This window comes from Pituophis catenifer, unplaced genomic scaffold (assembly GCF_029215685.1).
Source record: "Pituophis catenifer annectens isolate HBS135680 unplaced genomic scaffold, rPitCat1.0.hap2 SCAF_11, whole genome shotgun sequence".
NCBI lineage: Eukaryota > Metazoa > Chordata > Lepidosauria > Squamata > Colubridae > Pituophis > Pituophis catenifer.
In genome coordinates this window covers 26717345-26729375 of record NW_027256891.1, presented here as the reverse complement: position 1 = coordinate 26729375, position 12031 = coordinate 26717345, and the positions used below count along the sequence as shown (strand labels likewise).

The following is a 12031-nucleotide window of genomic DNA, read 5'->3' as shown; positions in this document are numbered from 1 at the left end:
TAAAAAGTATGGGGAACGGTTGCACGAATTGGATACGCTTAGTTTAATAAAAAGAAGGGGTGAGATGATAGCAGTCTTCCAATATTTGAGGGGCTGCCACAAAGAAGAGGGAGTCAACCTATTCTCCGAAGCACCAGAAGGGAGAACCAGAATCAACGGGTAGAAATTAATCAACGAGAGAAGCAACCTGGGATTAAGGAGAAATTTCCTGACAATGAGGACAATTAACCAGTGGAACAGCCTGCCTCCTGGAGTTGTGGGTGCTCCAATGCTGGAGGTTTTTAAGAAGAGACACCTTTTTCTGGAGAGCCATTTATCTGAAATGGTCTAGGCTGTCCTGCTTGAGCAGGGAGTTGGACTAGAAGATCTCCAAGGTCCCTTCCAACTCTGTTATTCTTCAGAGAGGCAGGTGGACGGCAGGTGGACTGCGTATGTTCCGCTACTCCTTCAAAACAACGAGCTGGGAAGAAAATCCGTTAGTTTTAGCAGGCAGGGAGGACAGGGAGAATTTTACATATCTCAGTTATTACTGAAGCTCTTAAGTTGTCCACGTTCCGCTCCTGATAAACACATTCACCAAGAAGCAGAGTTGAGGTTCTTGAAGGTGAGCTTCGTAACAAGCAGTACATTAAACCTAAGAGCAACAGAAGAGTGCTGTATCCGAGAGTGATAAATTAGAAGCCTAAGAGCTGGAAGGGATCTGAAAGTTTACTAGTCTCGTCCCTTGCTTAGCACAGGGTCCACCAGAACATGGCTCAGAGAGGAGCCTTCAGCTTCTGTTTGAATCTCCACAGGTGTAACCAACACATCACTAGCTTTTACAGTCAGCTGATGGTTAGCCTGAATCACCTTGTAGTTTTATCTTACAGCTTCTGTCCTAAATTCACTTCCTCTCCGTGTGATAATCCTTCGATGTTTTTGTATCACCCCTTAACCATCTCTTCTTTTTCAGTAGGCTAAACTTTTCCAGATCCTTTAATTCAGGGCTCCCCAATCCCTGGGCCGGTTCGTGGCCTGCCAGGAACTAGGCCACACAAGTGAGCAAAGCCCTATCCCCGCACACACAGGATCCAGGCAGAAACCAGGTGTCCCACCCACTCCCAGTCCACAGAAAAACCACCCTCCACAAAACCAGTCCCTGGCGCCCAAAAGGTTGAGGGCCAACTGGAGAACACGTTGAACAATGATGCTTACTTAAGTTGTGTGGATATGTTTACTTCTGTTCATCACATTCTCATTATACACTAAATAAATAACAATGCTAGTCAGATATAGCAGATTTATGTTTAGGTTTAGGAGAGTGATTCACATCACAAAAGTCCAATTCGTTTTCTTTTAAAGACATTTTATTCTGCTTTTCGATCAGTCCTGGGAGCAGTTTATGTATCTTTTCAAGACTGGCAGACACAAGGCAGAAGGAGAAAGGATGGTGAGAGTATTGCCGTACTCAAGGCAACTCTGGAAACTGAAAAGGAGAAGTGCTGGCTGGGTGGGAATTTCGCTAAACTGGCTGGTGGCAGAGTTGGAATAAAACATTCGGAGTGTCTGCCAATTCTAATCTAACCCTCTTGTCTTTTTTTGAAATTGTAGATTATGAAAAAATCTTCTCTCTCCTAGAAGAAATACAAGGCCCTGTAGAGGTTCAAAAATATTTCATTGAATTTGCTATCAAAGAAGCAACAAGGTGTGTATTAAGACAACCTGCTAAACAGAAAGGCTTCACTTCACTGCCTGGCTCGTTTACATAGTTTGCGAATATTCAAAATGTGCTCCTTTCTGTAGGGGCTCCCAAGGGGCAGATGGACCTCTTATTATTTCCCAAGAGATCAAAGCTGTTGGCCGTTGCTGGTTTTATTTTATTTATTTATTTAATTTGATTTGTATGCCGCCCTATCTCCATAGGACTCAGGGCGGCTCACAACAATTAAAATCAAACCAGATATTAAACATATTAAAATACAAATTAAACATATGTTAAAACTCATTAAAATAATCAAACCCCATCAGTCCAGGCTGGGCGATTTAAACAGCCATGTCTTTAGTTTGTGGCGGAAAGTGCAAAGGTCAGGGGAGCCCCAGGGGGAGTTGATTCCAAAGGGTGGGCGCGCCCACAGAGAAAGCTCTACCTCTGGGAGCCGCCAGCCGACATTGTCTAGCCGATGGCACCCTAAGTAGGCCCTCCCTGTGAGAACGCACCGGGCGATGGGAAGCTGTTGCTGGTTTACATTGTAGAAACACTAAGCTCCGTCTGTCTGTCTGTCTGTCTGTTCAGACAGACTGGAAGAAGAATGCGATGCCGTTAATAAACAGCCTCCCTTCTTTCTCTCTCTCTCTCTTTTTTTTTTTTTTTTTAGATTTAAAAAACGGGTCTTAATTCAACACTTAGAAAGAATACTAGAGGAAATAGAATTCAGCAGCCTTCCCAACCGAATTAATCATGTCAACAGTAGATAATAATAGCGTGCCGGCCAGAGGAACGGACAGGACCGGCCGATGGGAGTTTGCTGTGCCGTGGAGGAATGGAAGAGGACGTGGCAGCCGCTGCCTGTGCCAGCCTGGCAGGCGGGCGTCTTTTCTGTGGGCGTCTCAGAAGAAGCAGGGTGATGTTTTTACGCTTAACGCACCTCTTTGGCCGGACACCGGAGGAATTTGCCGCAGGAGGTGTGTGGCTCCTCCTTCCCCATCCACCTTCGGAGGGCTGATCTGCCCCTGGGCCGAAGAAAGACACTCAGTGCCGCCCCCTGGGTCCTGCAGGTGATGAGAATTTACTCATTTGAACCCTTGGCTGTAAGACACTTTTGCTGTAGGCCACCCTGGGCGAATGGCGCACCCCCCCGTGTTATCTCTGCACTTGTGTCGGAGCGATCCTTTGTCCTAAAAAAAAAAAAAAAACCCAAAAGGAAAGGAAAGAGAGGAGAGGAGAGGAGGAGGAAAGGCCCTCCGTGGTGGTAGTGCGTCTTGTCGCTACGGGCACGAAGGTGGCCCTTTCCCACGAGATGCGGCTAGCCAGCCCAGGTCGCAGGGTCAGTTGGATTGACAGGCGTTGCTCTTCCTGGGTTGAGGAGACCCTCTCGAGAGCCCTGGGACGGACGGACTGGCTGGCTGCTGCTGCTGCTGCTCCTGTGGTAGCCACTCTACAACCTACCTCAGTCTTCCTCTTCTTCTTCTTCTTTTGTCTGCAGACGTTCTGCAAGCGCGCCCGAGGCTCCCCAGGTCCAGGCTTCAGTTCTCTTTCATCTCGGTGAGGAGGACGGAGACTCTTCTCGTGGACTTGGCTTTGGAGGCGCTTAAAAGGAAACTCGGGGTTTAGGAACAAAAAAACAAAAGCCAGGAAAAAAAAAAAAAAGAACTCCCACCCCCTCCCTCCACACGAATTTTACTTTTTAAATGTTCATACCAGAAGAAATTATTTTGGGACAGTGTTGTTTAACAGATCCTTAATTTGAGATATCAAATGGCGTGCTTGTGTGTGTGTGTATATAGACATCTATACATATATATATACATACATACATATATATATATACATATATATACATATATGTATACATATATATATATATATATATGAGAGGATTTTTTGAGCACTTGTACATAATAAAAATCATTTTATGATTTTTTCTAAGGAGTGCCTAATCTGAATGGGGGATTGTTTTTTTATTAGCGTGCCAGTTGTCAGTGAAAAAAAAATACCTTGGAAAGGAGGAAAACTCTGCGCCTCCATGACTCTCCCTTCCAGCTTTTCCTGTTGAATCGAATGGCTCAAGGTTGCCGTGGTGTCCCATCTACCTGCTTCGGAGCAGGCCCAAGTGGGTGACTTTTGTCCAGTGGTGGGATTCAAATAATTTAACAACCGGTTCTCTGCCCTAATGACCAGCTGGGTAGGCGTGGCTCGGTCATGTGACCATGTGGGCGTGGCCAACTCACCATCACTCACATCGAAGTGCACTTCGCCTTAGCTGTTACAATGTAATAAGGGTTAACCAGAGGCAGTTTCTGTAAGCCGGGCAATACAGTTTAGGCTAGAAACACCAGAATGTTTCCTTCCTGCCTTCCCTACAGGATTAGTCCTGTAAAGTGGAAAAAAACGAGATTTCTTCCAACAAATGGTTCTCCAATTCTAATAAACTTTCTAGTCTAGTTCTCTGCCGAGAAAGTTAACAACCGGTTCTCCCGAATAGGTGCGAACTGGCTGAATCCCACCACTGCTTTTGTCTCTCTAGACTTCAGCCTGTCAACAACCAGCTTCAACTTTAGGTTGCTGAGCAGTTTATTTTGCTCTTTGGGGGAAGAATTCGTTGTCCAACAAGGGAACTTGGTGCGCTCCAGAGGTTTTAGCTTTCGCCCGTTGCAGGGGAGCTGGGAATTGTCATTCCAAACAACTGGGACGCAACCTCGCTATCCACCCCTCTTGTCCGGATAAGGAAGTGATGGGATGGATGGTAAAAGAGGCAGGCTATGGTGACTTCCTGAGCGTAACCGGCCCACGCTTATGGGATGCTGTTGCCTGCAGACATCCTGAGGGCGCGTGGCTAAGTTTTGGAGACTTCCCTTCGTAGCTGCAATTTGGAAACGTAAGCATCAACGCTGATTTTCATGGAGATCAGAGTTCCTAAACCTTTCCGGCTTTGCAAATTGGTCTGTGTGTGTGATTTTGCACTGGCAAGCACATGCACACGCGCAGCTCCATTTGTGCAAGTGGCCGGCAAGCACACCTGCCGCTCGTACAAATGAAGCGTGTGCCCTCGCCTACTGCTCACATCAGTGGGGATGTGGTGCCCCACACTCACCCACCACTTCCACAACCCGGTTCCGAATGGCTCACGGCCCAGTAATAGACCGAAGTCTGGGGGTTGGGGACCCCTAATGTAGTAGAGCACAGGCTGAAGAAATGTTTGCTTTTGCTCCACTCGTGAGGATAGTTAGAAACGTCATGTCTTGGGGAGGTTCTAGATGTTTAAATTGGGTTCTCACTTCCAGTAGTTCATTGCGGGATAATGGGTATTAACTGGGCGTAGGTGTTGCTCGGAACTGAAATATCGTGTTGCATCAGGTGCAAAAGTACCTGACGGCTGCAGGCAAAAAAAAATAAATAAAAAAATTAGCTTGCCTGCGGAAACTTGATCATATTGGCAGGCCTGCTTCCAGCCTTAAATTGAGGCAGAATTTCCCCTGCAGGCCCGCTGGAAGAAAGTAGCACAATGGTCCTGAGAGTACTAAAAATACAACCCATCTCTGGTGACTTGTGCGGCGTCTCTTGTTTTCCTGCACCAAAGCAGCGTCTCTGGGGAGAGGAATGGAAAGCTGGCTTGCGATTGGAAGAGATGTGGAGTCCCAACTGCTGAGAGTTATGCTTCCATCCTGCGCAGCCAAGAACCGCATGGATCAAGCAAGGCTTTTTTGGTCTTTTCAGAAACAGTGGAAAGTTTTGGAAGTGGGCATTTTCAATTTTATGTCCCCCTGAATTAGGCCCGATGATCCCCTATGCACCCCAATTGTGGGACTATAATTAAGGGCTTATTTACAGATGCCAGACAGATAGGTGGTGGCAAAGTTGGGTTGGGATATAACCATTCCGTGCATCAATTAATCATCTCCCTTCCTCTTGCCTGATGTTTTTCTTGAACTGTTAAGGGGTGTAATGAACCAGTTTAGGAGCCCCAAAACTCACTGGAGGATCACTGTATTCAATCTGCTTTTTCCCCCCTAAGTATTCACCTCTCCCTTCAGAGAAATCCACAATCCTTCAGATTAAAGAACCCTTTTCAGAAGTTTAAAAACACCAGTAAAAAAAACCACGTCTGCAAAAATCATTCTTACGCTCTGTTTTGGAATAATATTAGTTCTTTATTGGGTGTTGCAAGACCAAAAAGGGAAAGAAACAAAATTTGCACATTTGTAAAATAACCACTGATAGTGAAAGGGAACCTGTTTATTCCTTGCAAGTTTGAGAGACCTAGAAGGTGCTTGAACAGAGTGCAAAATCCAGAACACAAAACGCATGGAAAGATCCTGGGCTTTGGAGAGAAAAGGCTGCCTCTTTGTAGCAAAATTCGCAAGTCCTTGGCAAAACCGTCAGCGTATACTAAAACAGCAAACACTGCATGGGCAAATCACTGGCATTTTGTAGAGCTGTTTTGGATGTCACGATCCCTATGAACTGCCCACCTAATTGCTTTGAATTTTGGGCTGGAGAGTTACTTGGATACAAGACAATTAAAAACCTGCCAGAAGAAACAAACGCCCAGAAAGGAAGGGGGGGGACACACATAATAACCAACGGGCAGCTACTCCGAGCAGGTATCTTAACACCAGGATATTAGGAGGAAGGTGACCAACAGCTTTGCAACTGCCTTACAGATGTCTGATAAGTTTCACCTAAGAAAGAGTCAAGTCTGGCATTCTGATCCTTTGGCCAGAGCACCGTTTTTCTCTAAGATAAGATTAAAAAAACTGCTGGGTTTTGTATAGTCCTGCCCTGGAGTGGTTTGCCATCTAAGGCAGTGTTTCTCAACCTTGGTAGCTTGAAGATGGGTGGACTTCCAACTCCCAGAATCCCCCAGCCAGCAGCGCTGGCTGGGGGATTCTGGGAGTTGGAAGTCCACCCATCTTCAAGCTACCAAGGTTGAGAAACACTGATCTAAGGGAAAGATCCTATCCCAGGCTCTGCAAAGTGCATGCATTTTTATTTTAACCGCCAGCACACCCGACTTTTCACCCATTTGGAGCCCGAGACTTTCATCCCTGGAGACGCACGGGGCAATGCTCTCCAAGACGAGGCATTCAAACTTCTCTACATCTCGAGTTGCTCATTTTGAAATTGGTTACATTCCGTGAAAAAGAAAAAAAAAAAATCAAGCTTGGAGCAAAGCATGTACTGAGCCAGAGCCGAAGGGAACGCCCTCCCCACCCCCAAAATATTGCAAAGTGGGTAATTCTGGAAGAAGTCTGGTGATCGCATCAATTAGTTTTTTTTTTTTTAAAGTAACACAGTGGAAAAACGAGTTCAACGTGTTCAGTTGCTCAAAACGGCAACCCTACGGGCAAATCTGCCTTCATCCTGTTTTTATCGGCACGTACAATGAGTAGGAGCCAAATCAAAAGGCACTATAAAAAAAAAATGAAATCACGAAATCATTACAAGACACAATCCTAAATCTCTCCCACCTGCAGAGTTTGCATGCTGTCAAACCACTTCCTCCCTAAGTCTTCCCCAGCTGCCTGTCACCTTGATGATGATATAAATAAAGAGCTTGATGACAGAAGTGGATGGATTACAGCTGATTCAGTTCTGTGTCCTGCTTAGCCTAAGACCTGGCCATTCGTTGTGACTTCTCAAAAAGCATACACTTTTCATAATCTCTGAGCATTTTGGGGAACTTGCAGTCAATGGCTAACTGATAAGTCCATACCCCTTTGGCAAAATGTTGGCTAAATTCCTACTTGTAAAAGATTAATCCTGACTGGCTCTGCTGGCCAGATATTCCACATAGACCACCCACAAATGAGATGCAGAAACTACCACATCGTGTCAGGGACTCTGCTGGAAATAATACAACATACCCTTTTCTGTGCTTGTCTAGTCCATTAAAACCTCCATCTGCATTTGGTGACACAGATTTTGATAATCCAGAAGCGAGTTAACCATAGTGCTTTAATGAAAGGTAAAATGCATTATTTCACTGCGTACTTTTAGCAGTCACTTCCATGGTTTGCCAATTCACAATTTTAGTTGTGACCAGTGTTCAAAAGTCCTTTTAATATATTTTTAATATATTCATGTATGTGCGCGCACGCCTGTGTGTAGATAACACAAGCGTGCGCGCACATTACTCTAAAGCCTGGAAGATCAATATAAATACTGCTCCAGAAATTTAAAAAAAAAAGTGTTTATATCCAGCTCCAATATTACAGCTCAGTGTCCTATTTTTAGAATCGTCTATAAAAAAAAAGAAAAACTTAACGGTGCAGAGGTTCAAGTTTTCGCAACTTCAGTGATGTGCTGGATGACAAAACATCCTGGCTGGAGGAAGAGTGGAGAGTGTCTGGGGACTGGAATAACATTCTGCCCCGGTGATTAAATACATAAAAGGATGGATGGTTCCTTAATGTGTCAAATGTCCTAAAACAAAAGGAAAACGGGAGAGAACGGAATTAACGTTGAGAACAGTTACCGTAACTGGCAAGCAGACAATCATTTCAGAATTTTAGACATTTGATATAAACAAATATCATGGACACACTTAACTTAAATCTTACTTAAATCTGAAAGATAAAACATTACTGCCATATCCTAAGCAGCAGAGAGAAAAAAATGGGGGATTGCTGCTTGGGACCAAGAACACGTGTACCTACAGAGATGGTGGTTTCTCCATCGATGGAAGGTTCTGGAGAACCACTTCTGCAAGGACGGTTTAATTGGTTTGCTTGCATACTGCTGAACCTTATGATCCCTTCCCACTCTACAATCCTACGACGGATTTCCCCCATACCCTTTGTCAGCCTTGACAAGTTCAGGCACTTAGCCTGCAGAATTGGCCCTGCTTCAAGATTTGCACACTCGTTAGCTAGCTAAACCTTGCTATTAATCCAGCTATTGTAGATTATTTTCCCAAACTTCTGCTACCTGCAATTCCATTCCCAAATGACATCATCGGCATCAAACTTTCTCTAAAAGGGCCTAAAATGGCAGTGCGCACTTGGCAAATGAGCTTTTTTTTTTTTTTTTTTGCTTCACCCGTTCTGTGAACCTAGCCTGTAAATGAAGCTAAGCCAGGCAGATGGGTTAGTGGAAAAGAGAAAAATGACAACACGAGTCTCGCTCCAAATGTCCTAAATTCTTGTTCTCAGAAGAACAATAATAAGTAATAGCAGTAGCCCCAAATTCAAGGAAGGCTTTCTGGTTTAAAGTTTCATACCATCCAGTCAAAATGTCACCGTTTTTCATGAAACCTGTGCGTTTATTCTTTGGTAAACCACCAGCCCCTTTCCCTCCAGACTGAACCTTTGACTGAACAACCTCTCACTCTTGTTAATAGTTTTTCCCTCACAGGTCCAACATGCGCTTCTCACATGTGTCTAATGGATTCCATGGTTAATTTTCTCCCTACAATATAGCTCCCATAACCCCTGGCAGAACTATTCTGAGGGGGGGGGCGGGGGAGAATTATGAAGAGGAGGCCTCATGTGATCCTCTTCTCTCTGAGGAAGACACTGAGCAGAGCCTTTCATCTCCCCTGACATTTTTGCTGGCATCTGGCCAACAACACTCGTTTTCCCTTTTGAGCCGAAGAGTGAGAGTCCTCTCCTACCTGGCCTGAAATAGCACAATAACAATCGGAGACATGTAATTAGAGTAGTACTAATCGAGGAGGAAAAAGAAAGGCACATACTTATTTTTTAGCTCTGAAGTGGCATCCATGTCTTTAAATTCTCCTGCAATATGCACAATCCCGTAACAGGTAACTGCAAAGGCCAGCAGAGTTTGAAGAACGATCTATAAACAGACGAAAAACGACAGCTGAGCGTTTTCAGGAAGCCTCTCCACCGTAATTTAGTTCGCGCCAAAGCTTCCGTATTCGAGGTAGTTCTCCTTTTTGAGCTCAAATGTAGCAGGGTTAGAAAAAGGATAACATGGTAGATCAAGATCTGGTTTGAGACACGGAATGCCTTCTTATGCTCACTGTGTGCAAACGTGAGGAAAAGTAAATGAACTCCCTTTAGTGCAATTAAGACATAGATTTCTAGGGCAAAGGCATCGAGCTGTTTGCAATCTGAGCACTCCTGACCAGTTCAAAGTCAGTAAAAAAAATAAAATAATCAAAAACACTGAGAAAAAAGCGAGGAGAAAGAATGCAATTGGGGCAGGATCAGTAGGCGGAAGATATGTTAAGCCAAATGCCAGAAAGATCAGGCTGTTTACTCTGGGAGTTGAACCAGAGCGAAATACCAATGGGAGGCAACAAGGAATTCCTAGAGGGATGATTTCAAGGCAGAGGAAAGTGCCAAATTTGGACTATTTCATTCCTGCCACTGAGACCACATGCTACAATTGGCCACCCTACCAAGGGTGTAAAGAAAAAAAAAGAGCCACCAGTTCAAATCCAGCTCGGGCCTTGAGCTCAGTTCCCTTCCTCCTTTGTAGGGAGTCCTCGACTTACAACAAGTTCATTTAGTGACCTAAGTTATGGCACTGAAAAAAGTGATTTATGGCCATTTCTCATACTCATGTCCCCATGGGCACGTGATTTACAATGAGATGCTTGTCAATTGAGTCCTATTTTTGACGGTTGCAGTGTCATGCGATCCCCTTTTGTGACCTCCTCACAAGTGAAGTCCATAGGGAAGCCAGATTCACTTAAGGACTGTGTTACTCATTTAAGAACTGCAGGGATTCATTCAAGCAACCAACGTGGCGAGAAAAGTCATAAAGACGGGACAAAATTTCCCTTTAACAAACATCTCACTTAACAACGTAAGCTGTGGGCTGCATTGCGGCCCTAAATTGAGGGCTACCCGTACTCCAAGGTCCAATCTGCCACTCTGGGGCTTGTGCCCTATAAATGGAAAGCAGGAGGCCAGGGACCACTTACGTCTATAGGCAACGTCTCATCTTCCTTCTCCGTTAGTCTCATATAGGACCGATCTGTTGGAAATACAAGGAGGCAAAGTGTCCGTCTTCATCTCACCCCTCCCCCAAATGGGCCAAAACGGGAGCAGGGGGGGAAGCGGGGGAGCAGGATGGGGAATGCAGAGGGAAAAGCATATTTAAAATATGGGGTTGGAGTGGGGGGGGAGAGAGAGAGAAGGCAGGGAAGCCCAGGACCTTCATGCCCCCCTTCTCTGTGCAAATTCCCCTGCAGGGAGACCCCCTCCCCACAATTCTCTCCCCTATATTGAGCGCTCCAATAAGGGGTGGCTCCAGCTGCCCCCCTCCCCGCAATTATATCCTCCTGGCCTTAAAGGGGAGGGGGCAGTCTTCCTTCCCCCAATAGACTTCCCCCTCCCCCTCTTCTCCCCCCCCTTCTTCCCCAATACTTTCCCCCCTCCCCCTCTTCTCCCCTTCTTCCCCCAATAGACTTTCCCCCCTCCCCCTCTTCTCCCCCCTTCCTTCCCCCAATAGACTTTTCCCCCTTCTCCAATACTTTCCCCCCTCCCCCTCTTCTCCCCTTCTTCCCCCAATAGACTTCCCCCCTTCTCCAATACTTTCCCCCCTCCCCCTCTTCTCCCCTTCTTCCCCCAATAGACTTCCCCCCTTCTCCAATACTTTCCCCCCTCCCCCTCTTCTCCCCTTCTTCCCCCAATAGACTTTCCCCCCTCCCCCTCTTCTCCCCCCTTCCTTCCCCCAATAGACTTTTCCCCCTTCTCCAATACTTTCCCCCCTCCCCCTCTTCTCCCCTTCTTCCCCCAATAGACTTCCCCCCTTCTCCAATACTTTCCCCCCTCTCCGTCTTCTCCCCCTCCCTTCCCCCAATACTTTCTCCCCCCTCCCCGTCTTCTCCCCCTTCCTTCCACCAATACTTTCCCTCCTCTTCTCCCCCTTCCTCCCCCCCCCAGGATTCAGCAGACCCCTTTGCGACGGATGACCTTTTACACCCCCACCTCCCCGGGACTACAACTCCCATCATCCTGTGCATCCTCGTGAGGTGAGGGAGCTGCGGCGGACGGAGGGAGGGAGAGCCCGGCTCTTTCTTCCTTTCCTCCCCCCCCCCTCAGGCCCAACCGCCCCGGTCGGGCTTCCACCTTCCCCTTTCTGCCCCCCGGGGCTCTTCGGAAGGGAGAGTCGCGGAAGAAAAGCCCCCTCACCCACCCACGCGGGTCACTCACGCTGCGCGGCGGAGAAAGCCGCGTGAGCCAGGGCGAAAAGCCCGACCCCGACCAGCCCTTTCCAGAGAGAGGCAGCCGCCATCATCCGCCTCTCCACCTCCTCCTCCTCTTCTCCTCAGCCGCCGAGGGCGCCGTGTGCGCATGCGCGGGGAGAGCCAGCGCGCGAGCCAGAGGAGGAGCCTCCGCCGTCGCGCCGCCATGACGT

At 46.7% G+C, this 12031-nt stretch overlaps 2 protein-coding genes across 4 annotated transcripts in view; one reads left to right on the top strand and one right to left on the bottom strand.

Annotated features, from left to right (window-relative positions):
• Positions 1-3370, top strand: part of LOC139322617 (integrator complex subunit 6-like) — a 30766-nt gene extending 27396 nt beyond the window's left edge. For 2 of the 3 annotated variants that reach the window (XM_070951773.1, XM_070951772.1), the window contains 2 exons: positions 1591-1684; positions 2355-3370. In XM_070951773.1, the coding sequence (XP_070807874.1) occupies positions 1591-1684; positions 2355-2454 (194 nt within the window). In that variant the 3' untranslated portion in view covers positions 2455-3370. The remainder of the gene's footprint in view (positions 1-1590; positions 1685-2354) is intronic. The other variant, XR_011600862.1, reaches the window with a different exon arrangement.
• Positions 3371-7873: 4503 nt separating this feature from the next.
• Positions 7874-11945, bottom strand: MMGT1 (membrane magnesium transporter 1). The gene is made up of 4 exons (XM_070951974.1): positions 11827-11945; positions 10593-10645; positions 9393-9496; positions 7874-8122 (listed from the first exon to the last, which is right to left on the bottom strand). The coding sequence occupies exons 1-4, from the start codon at positions 11909-11911 to the stop codon at positions 7960-7962; spliced, it is 405 nt and encodes a 134-aa protein (XP_070808075.1). The 5' UTR covers positions 11912-11945; the 3' UTR covers positions 7874-7959.
• Between the last annotated feature and the right edge of the window lie 86 nt (positions 11946-12031).

Coding starts and splice junctions, on each gene's coding strand:
- MMGT1 (XM_070951974.1), bottom strand. CDS start 11,911: ATGATGGCGGCTGCCTCTCTCTGGAAAGGGCTGGTCGGGGTCGGGCTT. Junction 10,646..11,826: donor GGCTTTCTCCGCCGCGCAGC/GTGAGTGACCCG, acceptor TATTTCCAACAG/ATCGGTCCTATATGAGACTA. Junction 8,123..9,392: donor ACTTCAGAGCTAAAAAATAA/GTATGTGCCTTT, acceptor CTTTTGTTTTAG/GACATTTGACACATTAAGGA.